This window comes from Leptopilina heterotoma, unplaced genomic scaffold (assembly GCF_015476425.1).
Source record: "Leptopilina heterotoma isolate Lh14 unplaced genomic scaffold, ASM1547642v1 Lhet_1, whole genome shotgun sequence".
Taxonomy (NCBI): Eukaryota; Metazoa; Arthropoda; class Insecta; order Hymenoptera; family Figitidae; genus Leptopilina; species Leptopilina heterotoma.
This window is the reverse complement of record NW_025110812.1, coordinates 2,048,954-2,065,509: the sequence shown is the minus strand read 5'-3', so window position 1 is coordinate 2,065,509 and position 16,556 is coordinate 2,048,954. Positions and strand designations below refer to the sequence as shown.

At 27.1% G+C, this 16,556-nt stretch overlaps 2 protein-coding genes across 5 annotated transcripts in view; one reads left to right on the top strand and one right to left on the bottom strand.

The window, feature by feature from the left end:
* The window catches only part of LOC122497629 (neutral ceramidase), a 77,297-nt gene that overhangs the window by 51,698 nt on the left and 9,043 nt on the right, over nt 1-16,556 (top strand). The gene's annotated exons all lie outside the window — the stretch shown is intronic.
* Nucleotides 1,788-7,355, bottom strand: LOC122497689 (histidine-rich glycoprotein-like). Its single transcript, XM_043604954.1, has 3 exons — nt 7,208-7,355; nt 3,646-3,975; nt 1,788-2,206 (listed from the first exon to the last, which is right to left on the bottom strand). Exons 1-3 carry the CDS (start codon nt 7,214-7,216, stop codon nt 1,919-1,921), a joined length of 627 nt encoding a protein of 208 aa, XP_043460889.1. The 5' UTR covers nt 7,217-7,355; the 3' UTR covers nt 1,788-1,918.

Genomic DNA, 16,556 nt, shown 5'->3' with positions numbered 1-16,556 from the left:
ATTTTTAATATCAATCTGAATAATTAATATTCTACTTTACAATCAATCGATTTGATAATAATATAAATGCAATTATTATTAATTATTTATTATAATGTTATATATAAACAATTGTGTATAATAATATTATATTAATAATATATAAAAATATTAATTATTAATGAATGAACAATTACCTATGATGATAATTAATAAATCATTAAAAATTATTAATAATTTTGTTGATAATTAATTAGTAATGAATTTTATAACATTATAGTAAATAAATTAATAATTATAATATGACCTTAATAATTATTTATAATATTATATTAACAGTTAATTATTATAATAATTGATATAATAAATAATCAAAATTTATTAATTAGTAATTATTAAAATAATTAACTAAATAATATAATTCTTAAAATTTTGTTTTAATTATTTTGATTACTACATTTTTCAATAAGCAGAAAAATATAAAAAAAAACTTTTCGAAATTAGAACTAAAAATTAATTTTCTAAACCGCCTTAATAACCCCTATTTCGACGATATATATTTAACAATAATATACAATATTATTTATTTAAATAATTATCCTTGTAGTGAATCTAAATTTATTTCTCAATACAACCAAGGACGTTCGATTGAGAAATTCAATTTCGATTCACCCAATTTGAAGAGTATTTTATTAAAATATCCCAAACATTTTTTTTAGAAAATTCCTACTACTATTTACTTGTAATTAATAATAATTAATACTAATTAAAAATCAGTAATTAATAGTATAATTAAAAAAACAGTAATTAATAATTATTAATTAGGTAATGAATAAGAATTATTTGCTATTACTTACCAGTAATTAATACTGATTAATTACTATCAATTAATACTAATTAATTACTACTAATCAATATTAATTAATCACTAACAATTAATACTAATTAATAACTATAAATTAATATTATTTAATTACTAGTTATTAATACCATTTAATTACTCAGGATTAACAAAATTAATTACTAGTAATTAATATAAAGTAATTCATAGTTATTAATTAATAGTATGTATTTAAAAGTAATTAATACTAATTGCCAGTAATTAATAATAATTACTACTAATGAATTAATAAATTAATCATACTACTAATTAATTAATAATTACTTCTAATTAATTACTAGCAATTACTACTAATTAATTACTATCAATTACTACTAATTGAATACTATCAACTACTATTAATTAATTACTAGCAATTACTACTAATTAATTACTAGCAATTACTACTGATTAATTACTAGCAATTACTACTGATTAATTACTAGCAATTACTACTAATTAATTACTAGAAATTACTACTGATTAATTACAAACAATTACTACTAATTAATTACTAACAATTACTACTGATTAATTACTAACAATTACTACTAATTAATTACTAGTAATTGTAAGCAATTAGTAGTATTTAATTACTAGTAAATTAAAGTAATTAACTACTATTTAATTATAAGTAATTTAAAGTAATTAACTACTAATTAATTACTAGTAATTAACTACTATTTAATTATTAGTAATTTATAGTAATTAACTACTAATTAATTACTAGTAAATTAAAGTAATTAACTATTATTTAATTACTAGTAATTTATAGTAATTAACTACTATTTAATTACTAGTAATTTATAGTAATTAACTACTATTTATTTACTAGTAATTTAAAGTAATTAACTACTATTTAATTACTAGTAATTAATAAAATTAATAATTATTGAATTCCAATTATTAAAAAGTAAATTTTCGGTAGTAATTAATTAACATTAATTACGTAATCGTAATTAAATAATAATAACTAATATAGCTGGGAGATTTAATTACAATAATGGAATTATAATATTAAAAATACTTTGTACATAATAATTAGCTTAGAATTTACAATTAATAATGATGTTTCTCAAAGTCGTAAGCGTAATAATCGGGCGCTGTGTGCACATATTTGTGAACTGGAACTGGCGCCGGATGAACAGCTGGTCCAACTTTTTTCACCACTGCATTAAAACCATTGTGATCGTCAGCTGTGTACTCGACAATTCTTACACTTCCATCGGGTTCATTTACACTATAAGAGCCGTGTACCACATCACCGTCACGAATTTCGTGTTGAGTTTTTACATCACCAGTGTGGGGATCATGAACTCCATAGTTGAATGTGTACTTTGGATGAGCCTGAAAAAAAGGAAAAAAAATTTTTTTTTTGTTATTTAATTGCTTTCAGAAATATTCTTGGAAACATTTACCCTCCTATTTAGCGCGCGCAACGTAAGCATCGAGGCGGGGCAATGAGTGTGAGAGAGAAGTATTGCGACTTCTCTCTCACTCTCATTGGGAAATTTATTCGAGACATGCGCAGCAGTGTTTGGAGCAATTCTAACATGCGCAGTAGTTTTGGGCGCAATTCTAACATGCGCAGTAGTTTTGGGCGCAATTATAACATGCGCAGTAGTGTAGGACGCAATTATAACATGCGCAGTAGTGTTGGGCGCAATTCAAACATGCGCAGTTGAGTTGAAAACAATTGTCACATCCAATACAGTACTTATTGACTAAAATAATAAAAAAATACAGGAAAATACAAATAATTTTGATAATTACAGTAAAAATAAAGATTTAAATGAATAGTATGGCAATACTTTCGTTTGTCACACGGGAAATTAATGCGACAAGTTGGTACACGCCCACTGGAGGTATTTAGTAATTCGAGTATTATGCGAGAAGAGAGTTACGAGTTACACAGTACAACGTAAACGAAAAATATTCTCATAATAGCTTCTGTTGGCGAAGAGATATACATATACAAAGGTAGAGCCGCAGGATGTTATAGGTCATGCCGAAGTCAGTTAGTCAGTTACACGTTCACACTATACCATTCATGTCTCATGCCGCGCCTAAGTGGCTGCATTATTCTTTTATCTCTATAGGTGGATCTTCGGTGTCACACGAGTCTCTATATAGTAGATATACATATAAGGCACAAGAAAAAACTCGAACCCATAATTTTTTTTTCCCAACTATTTATATCAGGTGAAAATTGAAACCTCATTAATTTTAGTGAAAAAAAATCTTTACTATTGATACCATTTTGTTATAGGGAATAAAAATACAAGTACTCTTTATTTTCAAGTCGTTCTATATAGGCAATGTTTAGTAAAAAAAAAAAAAATAGTTGCAAATTAATAATAAAAAAATAATAATAATGAAAAATAAATGGAAGAAGAAATAAAAAGACGAAAGAAAGAAAACGAAATAAAGAAATGAAGGTAAGATAGAAAAAGAATTGCGCAATAAATAAAGTGAAAAGTCAGTGAAGGTCTCAAGAAAGGTCTAAAATTAGTCAAAACAAGAATAATTACTTGGCAATATAGTAGTAATTGCGGATAAATTAATCAATAGCTCGAAGAACACGGATTAATTAATTTTCCTTTAAATATCAATTACACGAGTTTAATCATTTAAATGAAAAATAAATATTTTAGTAATTGTATTATTATGTTTCCTTCTTTTTTGTAATAATTAATAATATTATTAACGATATTAATAATAATATTAATAATAAATTTTAATAATAAATTTTAATAATTAAAGGGAAAAATAGTAAATTAACTTACATAATAATCATGATCGGGTTCGTGATGTTCATGATGAAGATGTTCATGATGGAGATGTTCATGATGAAGTTGTTCATGATGAAGTTGTTCATGATGAAGATGTTCATGATGGGGATGAGGAAAATGAAGACTTGTGTGTAAATCTTGAGCCGTTATGTGTAAGGGTGATGCTGACACTGAATGAATTGGTACTGCGACAGTTGGCAGGACTGCGTGTCCATCGTAATCCTCGAGACTCGCGTAATCAAATACACCACCGTGTCCACCATTATAACCGCTGATAACAAGGCCATTGCACCATGCAATTAAAGCCCCAATCAAAATAAGGATCTGGAAACACACATTTCCTTATATTATGCTTCGTATCCCATCAAAAATTAATTTTCTTATGTTAAGTTGTTTCCCTCGGTTTCGTTCGTCGTTCAATCATGGTTACACTTATTAAAATATTACATATTATATTCACATATGCACATTATACACTTACACATGTAAATAAAACTCTTTACATGTGCCTAAAATTCATGCATTTACACATATGCATAACTCACTTACACATGTGCATAACACATTTGCACATGTGCATAAAACACTTACACATGTGCATAAAATACTTACACATGTGCACATATACCCAAAACTTATACTCAAATACATATCCAAAACTTATACTCATACACATATACACATATACCTCAAAACTCATACACATATGCATATACACAAATCAAAAATATACATACTTTCACATATACATAAAACATTTACACATTTAACCATAACTCATACATTTACACATATATGCACATGTGCACATATACTCAAAACTTATACGATATTCGTACACATGCATATGTGCGCACATATACTCAAAACTCATACACATATGCACAAATCAGAAGCACACACACACTCACATATACATAAAACACATACACTTACACCCCAAAATCATATATACATATCGACAAAATATACACAAGATACATACCCAACACTCATACACATACAGAAATACATGTTCACATATACACTAATACATATTCACACATACACAAATGCATATTTTCACATACACAAATGCATATTTTCACATACACAAATACATATTCACATATACATTTATACATATTCTCACATACACATATACACTAATAAATATTCACATATGGATTTGTACATATTCACAAAAAAAAAATATATATACACTTACACATATACTCAAAACATATACACATAAAATATATTTATATTGTAATATTAAAAGATAAAGTAGTGTAAAATAAAATGGATACTATTTTAAAATAAATAATGAAAAATACATTAATATGATTTACACAAATTTTACTACTTACATTTCAGTTTCATCAATAATATTAACATTAACACAATAATGATAACAAAATAATCAATAATATTAATATTAACACAATAATAATAACAAAATAATAAAAACAAAATAACAAAATAAATTTATTTATTTATTACCTCATATGATAAGCTACAAAACTCTAACGAATTTATACAAATTTATTATTAACCGAATTAATTATTATCAAAAAATTTTTTAAGTTTAAAAATATGAAAAAAAAGAAAAAATTAAATGTACATTCTAAAATTGTGAAAAATTAAAAATAAATTGTATGAGACATCTATATAAACTCAGTATCAGTTGCGCGACGATTATTTAATAAGAGTGTCTGACTAAAGATATTGCTTCACTACTGCTTTTACTGCACTTTACTGATGAGGGGACTTTTAATAAACAAATGATTAATAATACAAAAATTGGTATAATTGGAGTGTTATATTATATAATAGTATATATAGCTATACATATATGTGCATATAAACTACAAATGTATATCTATAGGTTATATATATGTTCTTTTTTTTAATTGTGGGAATAAACGTGAAATGCAAAATAATTGAAAACACAATTAGACTTTTGTCTCGACGAAAGATAGTTTTCCGCTTATTCTCTGAGACAATATTATTGTTCCTCCAGTTCGATAACTTTATTTACCGAATGACATCATTCCAGACAATTAATTAATTTCACTGTCACACGTTACTACTGATGTTATAAAACATGCCACTGGTTTTTTTTTTATTTCATCTTGTACTCTATTTTCACAAACTGTTCATTATTATTTTCTAACATTTATAAATGAAGATTTTTTTTTAAAAAAGAAATTTTTATTTTTTAATTTTAGTTTTATACTATTTTTTATTTTTCTGTTTTTAATAATATTTTTAACATCATTATATTTTAATAACATTTTTAAATTTCTATTAAGTTAGAATCATTTATTTTTATCTATTATTTTTGATTAATTAAAATTTTTTTATTATTATTATTATTATTACTTTTTCGTGGAGGAAGTTTTTTTTTGTTTTATATTAATAAAATGATTTATTTCAATCTATTTATTATTATTTATTAATTGTTAATTTAAAATTTTTTACTATTTCTAATTTTAAATGATCACTAAATATTTCTTATTTTTTAAATTATTTTCATTTTAATTCATTTTAATCTTATTCACTTTGACTTTGTGTTAATTAAAAATTTTTTATTTTTAATTATTGCCAAGTAGATATTATTAAATTATTTTGTTAAATTAATTAATTTTTAATTTACTATTATTTATTTGCATTGCTTTATTTATTTATAATTAACATCAAGGATGAATAAATTAATTTTTGTCATTATTATTATTTTTTCTTTTATTACTTTTGAGAAATCTGCTAACAAATACTTTCAACACTATAATATTTCAATATTATGTGAGGTTGATATATAAATTTTATTTTTATATTTACTTTTTAATTTAAAAATTTTTCAATGCGACTACGTTCTCTGCCTGCGGATATTTTGCGTTATTAGTTTAAAAGACAATAAATCAGTGTCTGCGGAATTTACAACCCCCGTACAAAAAAAATTTGTATTATTACCATTGTTGCTTCTTTTTCACCCCTTTTCAATATTTTTATTAAAACATTTTTATTATTTTTATTATTATTATTATTATTATTATTATTATTATTATTATTATTATTATTAATTAATATTTAAAAATAATTGTAAAAAATTTTCAAAAAAATTGCCAAATAGAAATTTTTAATTATTTACTAAAAATGTTAATAATATTTGCTATTTTCTATATTCATATTATTAAATTCTTTCTTTGAAAAGAGACAATTTTTACGAAAAAAATTTTTATATTAAAAATTTTTCTATATCTCTAGTTTAAGCGCGTGACATCTTTCTATATTGTGTATATATATACGTATATATACAGAGAGGGTTATAAATCACTGGTATGACGTGAAGATGATTCACTCGAATTAGAAATCCATTAGTGGGCAAAGTTTTTCCAAAAAGAAGGGTAAAATAAAAGTTTTTTTTTAAATTGATTTTAAAAACACTCCTGAAGTACACAATTCTTTTTCTTTTTCATACACATATTACGAAATAATAAATACGCGTAAATATTTTAAAGAAAAAAAATTCTTTTTCATCTCACAAAAAAATTTTATTTCGATATTTGTCAAATACCTTCAACATGATTTTGGACTTTTTTTCGCGAGTAATGTGATATGCTTTGTAACTATACGAGAAAGTACGAAGATACTGATAGCATCATCCCCAGGTTATGGGCTTATATTCATCTCCCACCATAACTTCTTCGAACTTACCTATTTGAATCTTACAAAACCAACAGTTCCCCAACTCTTATTTCATGTATATTATACATGTAACTATAAAAATCTCATATTCATCAAAAAAAAAGTGTGCGTGTGCCATCTTCGAAACTTGATTTATTTTCCCGATAGTAAAAAAAAATTATTTTACTTTCTACAATATTTTTTTTTCTTTTAGAGAAAGAGATATAGTAAAAAATTTTTAAATTCTGTAATTTTTCTTTTTCTTTTACAATTTCAGAAGAAGAATTAGTAAAAAAAAAATTTTTTAATTCTGTAATTTCTTTTTGATAGAAGAATAATTATGGATAAAAAAAATTTATTTCCGTTTCTTAAGTATTATTTTGAACATATAAAGAAAGATAATTGCGTCTTGTAAAAAAAGGAGTGTCCTATATTCTTTTTATAGTAGAAGGTTATTAAAAAGGTACCATTTTTTTTTAAAGATACAAATTTTAAGAATATCCGGTGCCACTCGCTTGAGAAGGATCAATAGATTTTATATAATATTTTTCATAATTTGCTGATTTCTGATTATATTATTCTAAAATGCAAATATTTATAAAATTTACATGTGCTTATATATTATTATATATGTGAATAAGTATTCTATATGTGTAAGTATATATGTGTATGTGTATATATGTGTAAGTTTACACATGCATGTGTAATTTTATATGTGTATGTGTTTTGTGTATATGTGTAAGTTTATATGTGATTAGTGTATATGTGTAAGTTCAAGTTTATATGTGAATGAGGTTTGTATACATGTGTGTGTTTATATGTGTAAGTGTACATGTGTCTGTGTTTTGTGTATATGTGTAAGTTTACATGTGAATGAGTCTTGTGTATATGTGCAAGTATATATGTGAATGAGTATTGCGTATATGCGTTAGTTTATATGTGTATGTGTATTTATATATGTCTATGTAATTTGTGCGTATGTGTAAGTATATATGTGAATGTGTTTTGTGCGTATGTGTATGTAAATATTTTAATGAATTTTATTTATATGTGTTTATATGTGTATATACTTTCATATTTTTTATATATTTATACACATTATGTGTTTTCCCTCTTTTAATAATACAAACAACAAAAGATAAATATTGAAATTTGAAAAAAAATTGCCAATATGCACCACCGTTACCCATTTCTACTTCGTTAGCATACAATTTTAAAATAATGGAAACTGGATTACACACGTTAATTATTCATTAAAATACAGTAATAACAGTTAAATAATTACCCTTATTGGCGCATAAAATATAATAACGAACCGTGAAATCAATAATTAGTACCCCATTGCAATGAAAACACTTTTGTAATTAAAAATTTATAATTCTAGCCATCTTTCACAAAGTTCGGCGCACATACATATAAATATGCAACGTGATTTCATAATCAGTTAGTAAATTTTCTTCTTATCATTAACTTTGCATTGACTCCACAAACATTAAACTATACTATAATTCATCTTTACGCGAGAAAAAGTAATTCAAATATAACCATCTGTAACATCCGACGAAGTAAACCCATTAAATCCTCATTATAAAATAATCTCTATTCAATAATATACAGATGTTGAAAAGTCTCGAATATAAAACTTTTTGTTTTAATAAAAACCGTTAGTAAAATTAGTGAATTAGTGTATTACATTTAATTATATTTAATAACATAGAAATTAGTGTATTATATTTAATAACATAAAAATTACTGTATTATATAAATGATTATAATTATTGGTATCATAAAAAACACACTTCACGTTTTATAATCGTTTATTACGTCTTTCGATTATTTTCAAATGCGAGTGGTCATAATAGTTCCATAAGGAAATGTCATAAGCTTCACAAAGGCTTCATATATGGAAACTTATTTATTCCAATTCGTATCAAATTCAATTGTGTGCTTACATGTTCGGATTCGTGACAGTTTTTCCCAGACATTTTCATGAAATTTTTTCCCTTTTCCACATTGGCCATAAAGCCACTTTGAAATATTACAAAAAGTATCAGAGAAGTCGAAAAAAAACTATTACAGAAATAAAATTATCAAATGGGGAGAAAAAGGAAAAGTAATCGAGGAAAGAAAACATTTTTTAAAATAGAATATGTAGTAGAGTTTTAATATAGAAAAGAAAGTCATATGAAATAATGTTTTTGATTAAAAATTTTGTTTTCATAAAAAACATTCTATATATGTTAAGATGGAGTTATTAAAGGGAGAGTAGAGTCGCATCTTCAATTGTGTATGCATATATACTATATATGACATATCCGCAATATATAGGTGTGCATATAATCTGTACGTGCCAAGGATACGTTGAGACATTTCTCCTGCATACAATCTTTCAAACATGTTACGGGAATGAACCGTGAGGCACACGTAGCACGACGGCCCAACATTCACGTGATTGTATTGAAATGGCACTCGTAAACAATACATTGCATAATGCGTGAATGTGTGTATGTATATATCCGCGCCAATTGACATAAGCCCCGGCAATAGGGAAACACAAGTAAAAACTGAAGTAGACCACCAAGTGATGTAAAGTGACAAGAAACACTAGAGAGGCTAGTACCGGAAACTTTGAATTCTAACTGTGAAGGATTTAATTAAATTTTCATCCAAAAATTAATTAATTAACATCTCATCGATGTTCGAAAATGTGAATTAATAAATTACTTTCATCAATTCGACGCTAGATCATCAAAGTGCCCCTTAATCAAACCATCTGAACCATCTATCTATAGTGTAGGTGGCGCAAAGGCGGAAACAAAAATTCACTTGCAGTTCTCTTAACACTTCGTACTCAGTGGCAGTTCACAGCAGTACACAGTCGATCAGATTTGACAGTGTCATTTCTGACCACTTTCCGAAGTACAACTACAGTGCTGATTTACAATAACAAACCCCTAGAGACAAGCGTAGAGAAATATTTATTACCCAGAATATTTCGAAAATTCCCTGAAAGAAAGGCTTGCTTAAACTGAACGTAACAATTATTCATCGTTTTGCAAAAAACGTTGAATTTATAAAAACAAACATTTGAGATTCCCGATCGAAAATAATTTTCTAAGCTCTAGAAAACCCTTTAGTGATTGTAGTATAACTAGAAATATTTCATAGTTTAAATAGAAAATGTAGTGTAACTAGAAATATTCACCACGATTCTGCAAAATAGAAAATATTCCTTTTAGATAAATTTAAATCTTACTAAACTGTATATTTGTGTAAAAAAATTAAAGTCCAGTAGCTGGTAGAATACCTCGAGTGTAAAAATTGCAAGGAGATATTTGGAAACAAAAACTATCAGCGGAGGCAAAGCGTGGGATTTTCTTTGTGAGGCAAAAAGTAGGCAGTCGTTGTTCGATCTCTATCTTATATTTCACTGGAATACATTAACACTCATGTCATCAAGAGTGCCCGTGAAATTTTGCAATGTCCGGAGATGGTTTTTTAAAAAAAAAACTTTTTCGATATATCCCTAAGGTCACACACTATCAAGATGAATATATTTTTTCCCCCGTGTGTAGAAACAGCTATCATTTCCTTAATTGTATTTTTGGTTAATTAGTCTTGATCTCATAACTTTTTTCAAAAAAAATAGAAATTTCATTGATACTGAAATTTAGTTTTATTCACAAAGTTTGATTGAAAAATCGATGTCATCGGCGTTGATGTTTATGAAAGTTTAAGAGAGAGAAAGAGAACATTGCGAACTTTGGCTCCCTTTCGCTGATGCCGATTAGCGTCATTCTGGACCATATTCATCCTTTCGCATCTCTACCGCGATTGTAATGACGGGAAAGGTTCGAGATCGTGACCGAGTAATGGCGCAGAAGCGGCTGATGGCAGATTAGTGTGAGCACGTTCATACACAATCGTCGTTGTAACTTACCCAGAGCGCATCGCAGTTCTTTTATCGTAAATGAGGGATCATATCAAAAATCAATTTTCCTCTTTGTCGATAATAACAATAGTGTAAAAACAACTAGAATTCCAAGAAAAGGTATCAATTGAAATTTTACATTCTGTATTTACGGAATTTTCTGAAAAAAAACTACCTTCTGCAGAACGATTATATGAATCCAGAATTACCATATCGCTAGCGATGTAAATTCTTCACCCGATTAACTTTAAATAAATCAGATCAATCTATATTTCCACGTGATAGCAATTTTTTCTTCGCGTAACATTTCTTCTCTTTCTCAACCAACGTAATTAAATCTCAGATTATTACATTTCTATGCTTTCTTGATGTTGTGACTTAATTAATTTCAATTCTTATCCCTCGTTTGAAAGACGAAATCCCAAAGAATAAGCAGACTAATAAATGAAAATTGTTATGCATTCCCTCCTTGTAGAGAAATATTTTCTTTATTTTCCAAATGTTGCGTAATTAAATTTCCCTCCCGTCTATAAATATATAACTAGAAACGTTAATTACCCGGTCTGTATTGAAATTAGGTCTCATCCAATTTCTTCACACTAGAAATGTTCGCATACTGTTGCGTTATTGTGTGCTCTGTTTGAGAGAATAAAACAAAATGACTTGAATCCACGACACGAAAGGTAATTAATGATACGATTTTCTTAATGCAAAATCGGTCTGATGAAACTCATCTTTAAAGTATATATATATGGCGGCTTCTACCTTTTAGATCCGTGTATATAGAAAATGTGACTTATATATTCCCTAACATGAAAATGCTTTCGCATTGTAGAATCGTGACTGTAAAGACCCCTTCGATTACACGTTAGTATCTCCTCTTTCTTTAGATTCTTATTGATTTATTTAACAACATGTTATATGGTGACCTGCGAAAAAAAATGAGCAATCGTGAAAACCAGTTATGTCAGTGAATATGTGTATAAATTATTATTGTAATATATTTATACCATTTACGGTAATAGTTTACAGTAAATGGTACTGGGATGGGAAAAATTATTTTTCTCTAACATTACTGTTTAATATTAACGGAAAATAATTTTTCTATCATCAACGGAAAATAATTTATATAGATTAAAAATATTCCAATAGACAAGAAGGAGATACATGCACATCGCAGTAATACACTGGAAGGGCAACAATATTAAAATATTATTTAGAAATCAATGTTTCCCTAATAAAAGCTTGTTTAAACTGGACGTAACATCGATTGGAAAATAACTTCCATTAGAATAGATTTTATTGTCGAGTCAAGCATACATATTCATACAGATTCATACGTCTAATAAAAATTAAAGTTAAAATGTTTCCTTCTTGAGACCGTTTGACATTATTAGTATATATATATTTATATTTTTTCATAATATTATTATCAACAATAAGTTTAAAATTTATAATATCCTTTTCTATAATTTAGAGAAGATTCAAAAATATATAACGTTGCATTGAAAGAATAATAGAGATTCTAAATTGAATGTCATTATTTCCTTTTTGGAAGATATCGACGATAGGGGTTTTGTAGAATAATAATAATAGTTTCCTCCCATTCTTCCATTCTCTATTTGTAATAGCTGGAAATTCTATTAAATTGATAGAATTTTAAGCCGAGACAATTTACTTTCAAAATGAAAATGGACGAAAGAAAACTAACAATGTCATACATATTTTAAGCTTTCGAATAAACCCCTCTTTTCCATTCTTTGCGCTTCTAAAATTAAGCTATAATTACTTTACTTTTCATGAAAGAAATCAAGTATTCATAAAGGTAAGACAGGAAGAAGTTCAATTTTTAAAGACTTAGATCTTAAAAATAAGAAAAAGTTTTTTAAATATCCAATACTGATAAAATAAACTTTTTTAATAAACTTTTGTTTTCCGGAATAAAATGAATGTGGGGGAAAATAATATGTCTTTATTTAAATTTCGACATGGATTAGACGAAAAGGCTGATTAACTTACCGACTACTAGAGAAAGAAATTAGACCAAGAGGGAGGAAAAATAGAACAGTATTCGAGACGTAGTTTCCCACGCGTGACTTAAGACTTTGTACATATAAATATATAAACAATTCTACAGAGGCGTCTTTTGGTCTCTGCTATTACAAAAATGTCACTCATTACGGAATATCGAATGTGCAATACGATTTTTGCTTTATAAAAATCGCCTCACGATTTGGTAGAATGGATCGTGATAGATCCCAACTTTAAGTATCAACATTATGTCCCATAATGTCGATTTAACAGTTTGTAATCCGCTTAATTATCTCTAGTCCATATTTGGAAATATTTTCTGTTAAACCCTTTAGGATTTCGGGAACTATTTCTTAACTCTTGCATACGTCGTAAAAATTCCAAAATAATCTAGAATATGAAATAGAAGTCAATGAATGTTTGCAAGAAATTCGGAAATTGTTTTAGAAAAATCGATAACTGATTCAATAGTTTTCTTTTCATTACTTTCTCATTAGGAGTCTTTATGTATTTCCTGAAAAGTTCATGGCACTAGCCGCAAATGTGTCTAGTTTATTTGTAGTTCACTATCCATAGTGTAGGTGGCGCAAAGGCGGGACCAAAATTCCCCACTTGCAGTTCTCTTGACACTTCGTACTCAGTGGCAGTTCAGAGCAGAAGACAGTCGATCATTTGACAGTGTAAATTTTTACCTTATTCTCCAAAACAACTGCAGTGTGGAATAACAATAACAAACCCCTAGAGACAATCGGAGAGAAATATTTATTACCCAGAATATTTCGAAAATTCCCTGAAAAAAAGGTTTGCTTAAACTGAACGTAACAATTATTTATCGTTTTAGAGAAAACTTGCAGAGTTTCATGAAAACCATTTTCTATGAAACTGAAAGGCCTTTTCAAATATACAAATATTTGAACACTAAATAATATTTAAACAATTTAATTATAAATCCTTTCCATTTATTAAATTAAAAATTTAGAAATTTTGTAGAGTAGAGAGAATAGAATAATAGCAAAATATATTATGTCAGTATTATGCATGCAAGGAAGAATTTTTCTGAATGAAGTACAATTAAAATGTAGACATATGTAGTGAGAGAAGAAGAGAGAAAATAACGATTAGAAACGATTAATTCCGCTCGGGAGAAATGTGGTTTTCGAATGAAATATATGAATGAAAAGCTCATTCAAGGTAAGTCAGGTGTTACACACAGAGAGGGAAGGGGGTATTTGTCATTGAAGGTGTAAATAGAAGCCAAAGTGGGATAATAATAAAGCAATTTTAGTTACAAGAAAACGGTTACAATGTGGACGTCAATTACTTAAATATTTAACAAAATTTGGCTTCAACAATAAAAAAGTAAAAAATAGTTTACTGAAAATAATTGAAATTTCATATTATAATTTATGAAAATTAAAAAAATGTTTACCTACTTTTATTTATTAGATTAAATATTTAATCGAACAGCTTAAGAGCGTGTCAAGTTTCTTGATGGATTAATTAGAAACTATTATAAACGTAGGTGGTATTCCTGGAGGGTAATAGTGGAAGCTGATTTCTCGTTTGCTAGCGAGTATACACTGAAACAGGTAACAAAGATATTGGACAGAAAATACTTTTAAAAACATTTTCTTTATAATTGTTAATATTTTCAAATTGTACGAAATTCCACCTTTATGATACTTTAAATATTTAACCCTTCATTAAAATTTAATTTCCAATTAGCTTTCTTTTCGTTTCATCTTAAAAACTGCGAGACAACATTTATACTCATCCATTTACTGAGATATAATTTTCAAAAAAATGAAAAAAGCTGAAACAGTTGACATTTATGAATGGAGCACCATTAAAGAAAAATTCTTTACTCTATTTTCGTTCTTCTAAAGCTTTCAACGGTTTATTTAGTACCAGTAAAATTGCATTTGTAACAATCTAATCAATTTCCACTTTGAAATTCAAGTCGCATGCTTTACTTGTATCCCCAAGAATCTTGAAATAGAAAAAGTTTTTAACCCTACTGTCTTTAATTAGATTTTAGTTGTTTTTTGTTGGAAAGTGCAAAGTCTGTAGATTTAGATATTAAATTCAAGGTTATGTGGGTCGACTGCTTTTGTTTTGGTGTTCAGTCGGTAAAGCAGATCCGGAAAATTAAAAAAAGCCCTCGAGATTTAAAAAGACTGAAAATAATTTATTATTTTTGTAAACTAATAGAAAATTTTTATTGGAAAAATATTTCGAGAGTAGTTAATAGCCGATTATTATTTATTATTTCGTTAGAAATCTATGTAATTAAATGGAGATCAAGGAAAAAATTTAAATAGTCACACTATGATATTTAATTACTTTACAGAAGAAGGTTAATTGTGTATTTCACAAAGCCTTGAATTTACCGAGTCTCTTGTTTTGCCTGTACTATTATATATACATCTCTTTCGGGTCACTGTTATTCCATTGCATCACTATCCCATAGATACGATAACCTTCGATATTACCTTTATTTTATCGCATCAATTAACTCGCCAAAAAATACATTTACATTTCTTGTGGAAAAATTAATTTTATCTATAGTTAAAGAAAGACTTGGAAAATAATAACAATCGAAAGCAAAACTTTTATCTTATTATTATTGTAGCATTAGAAATAAAGGTAATCAATAAAAAATAATTATAATAGCAACAAAACAATAGTAAGAATAATATTTCTGTCAATTATCGAGTGTAATGTTGAAATAAACAAATAGCTGCACCCTCATGAAAGTATTATACTGAGAGTTTCCCCCCCTCTTTATATATTCTCTGTCTTCTTTCTCTCTTTTGCTCATTCGTTTTATACCCGTGCAGAAATCGCCACTTTTGTTCCCGATTACCGCCCTGGCCCCGGTCGGGATTTCATGATCTGGCCCCGACTTCGTGGCCCCGACCAGGACCAGACCGGGTTTGCCCAAGGATCTACAAACAGCGCACAATGGGATTTTTTTTACAATTTACTGTTCAAAACTGTCTACAGCCTACAATTCTTAACCGGTTTCAGTATTCTTTATTTTAAATTAAAGGCGAATAAATTCTTAAGACATCCCTTAAGGTCAATTTTTTAGTTCTTAATTGTTTATAATTTTTATTTTCAATCAAAGTTAACAAATTAATACAATTTTTCAAAAAAGGAGGCTTATTTTCTTATTCCGTTGCTGCATATGATCTGAATCAGTTCAAATTAATACAATATGACCACCATATAATTAATAAAACAGAAAGTAATTTATATCAATTGTTATAAACAA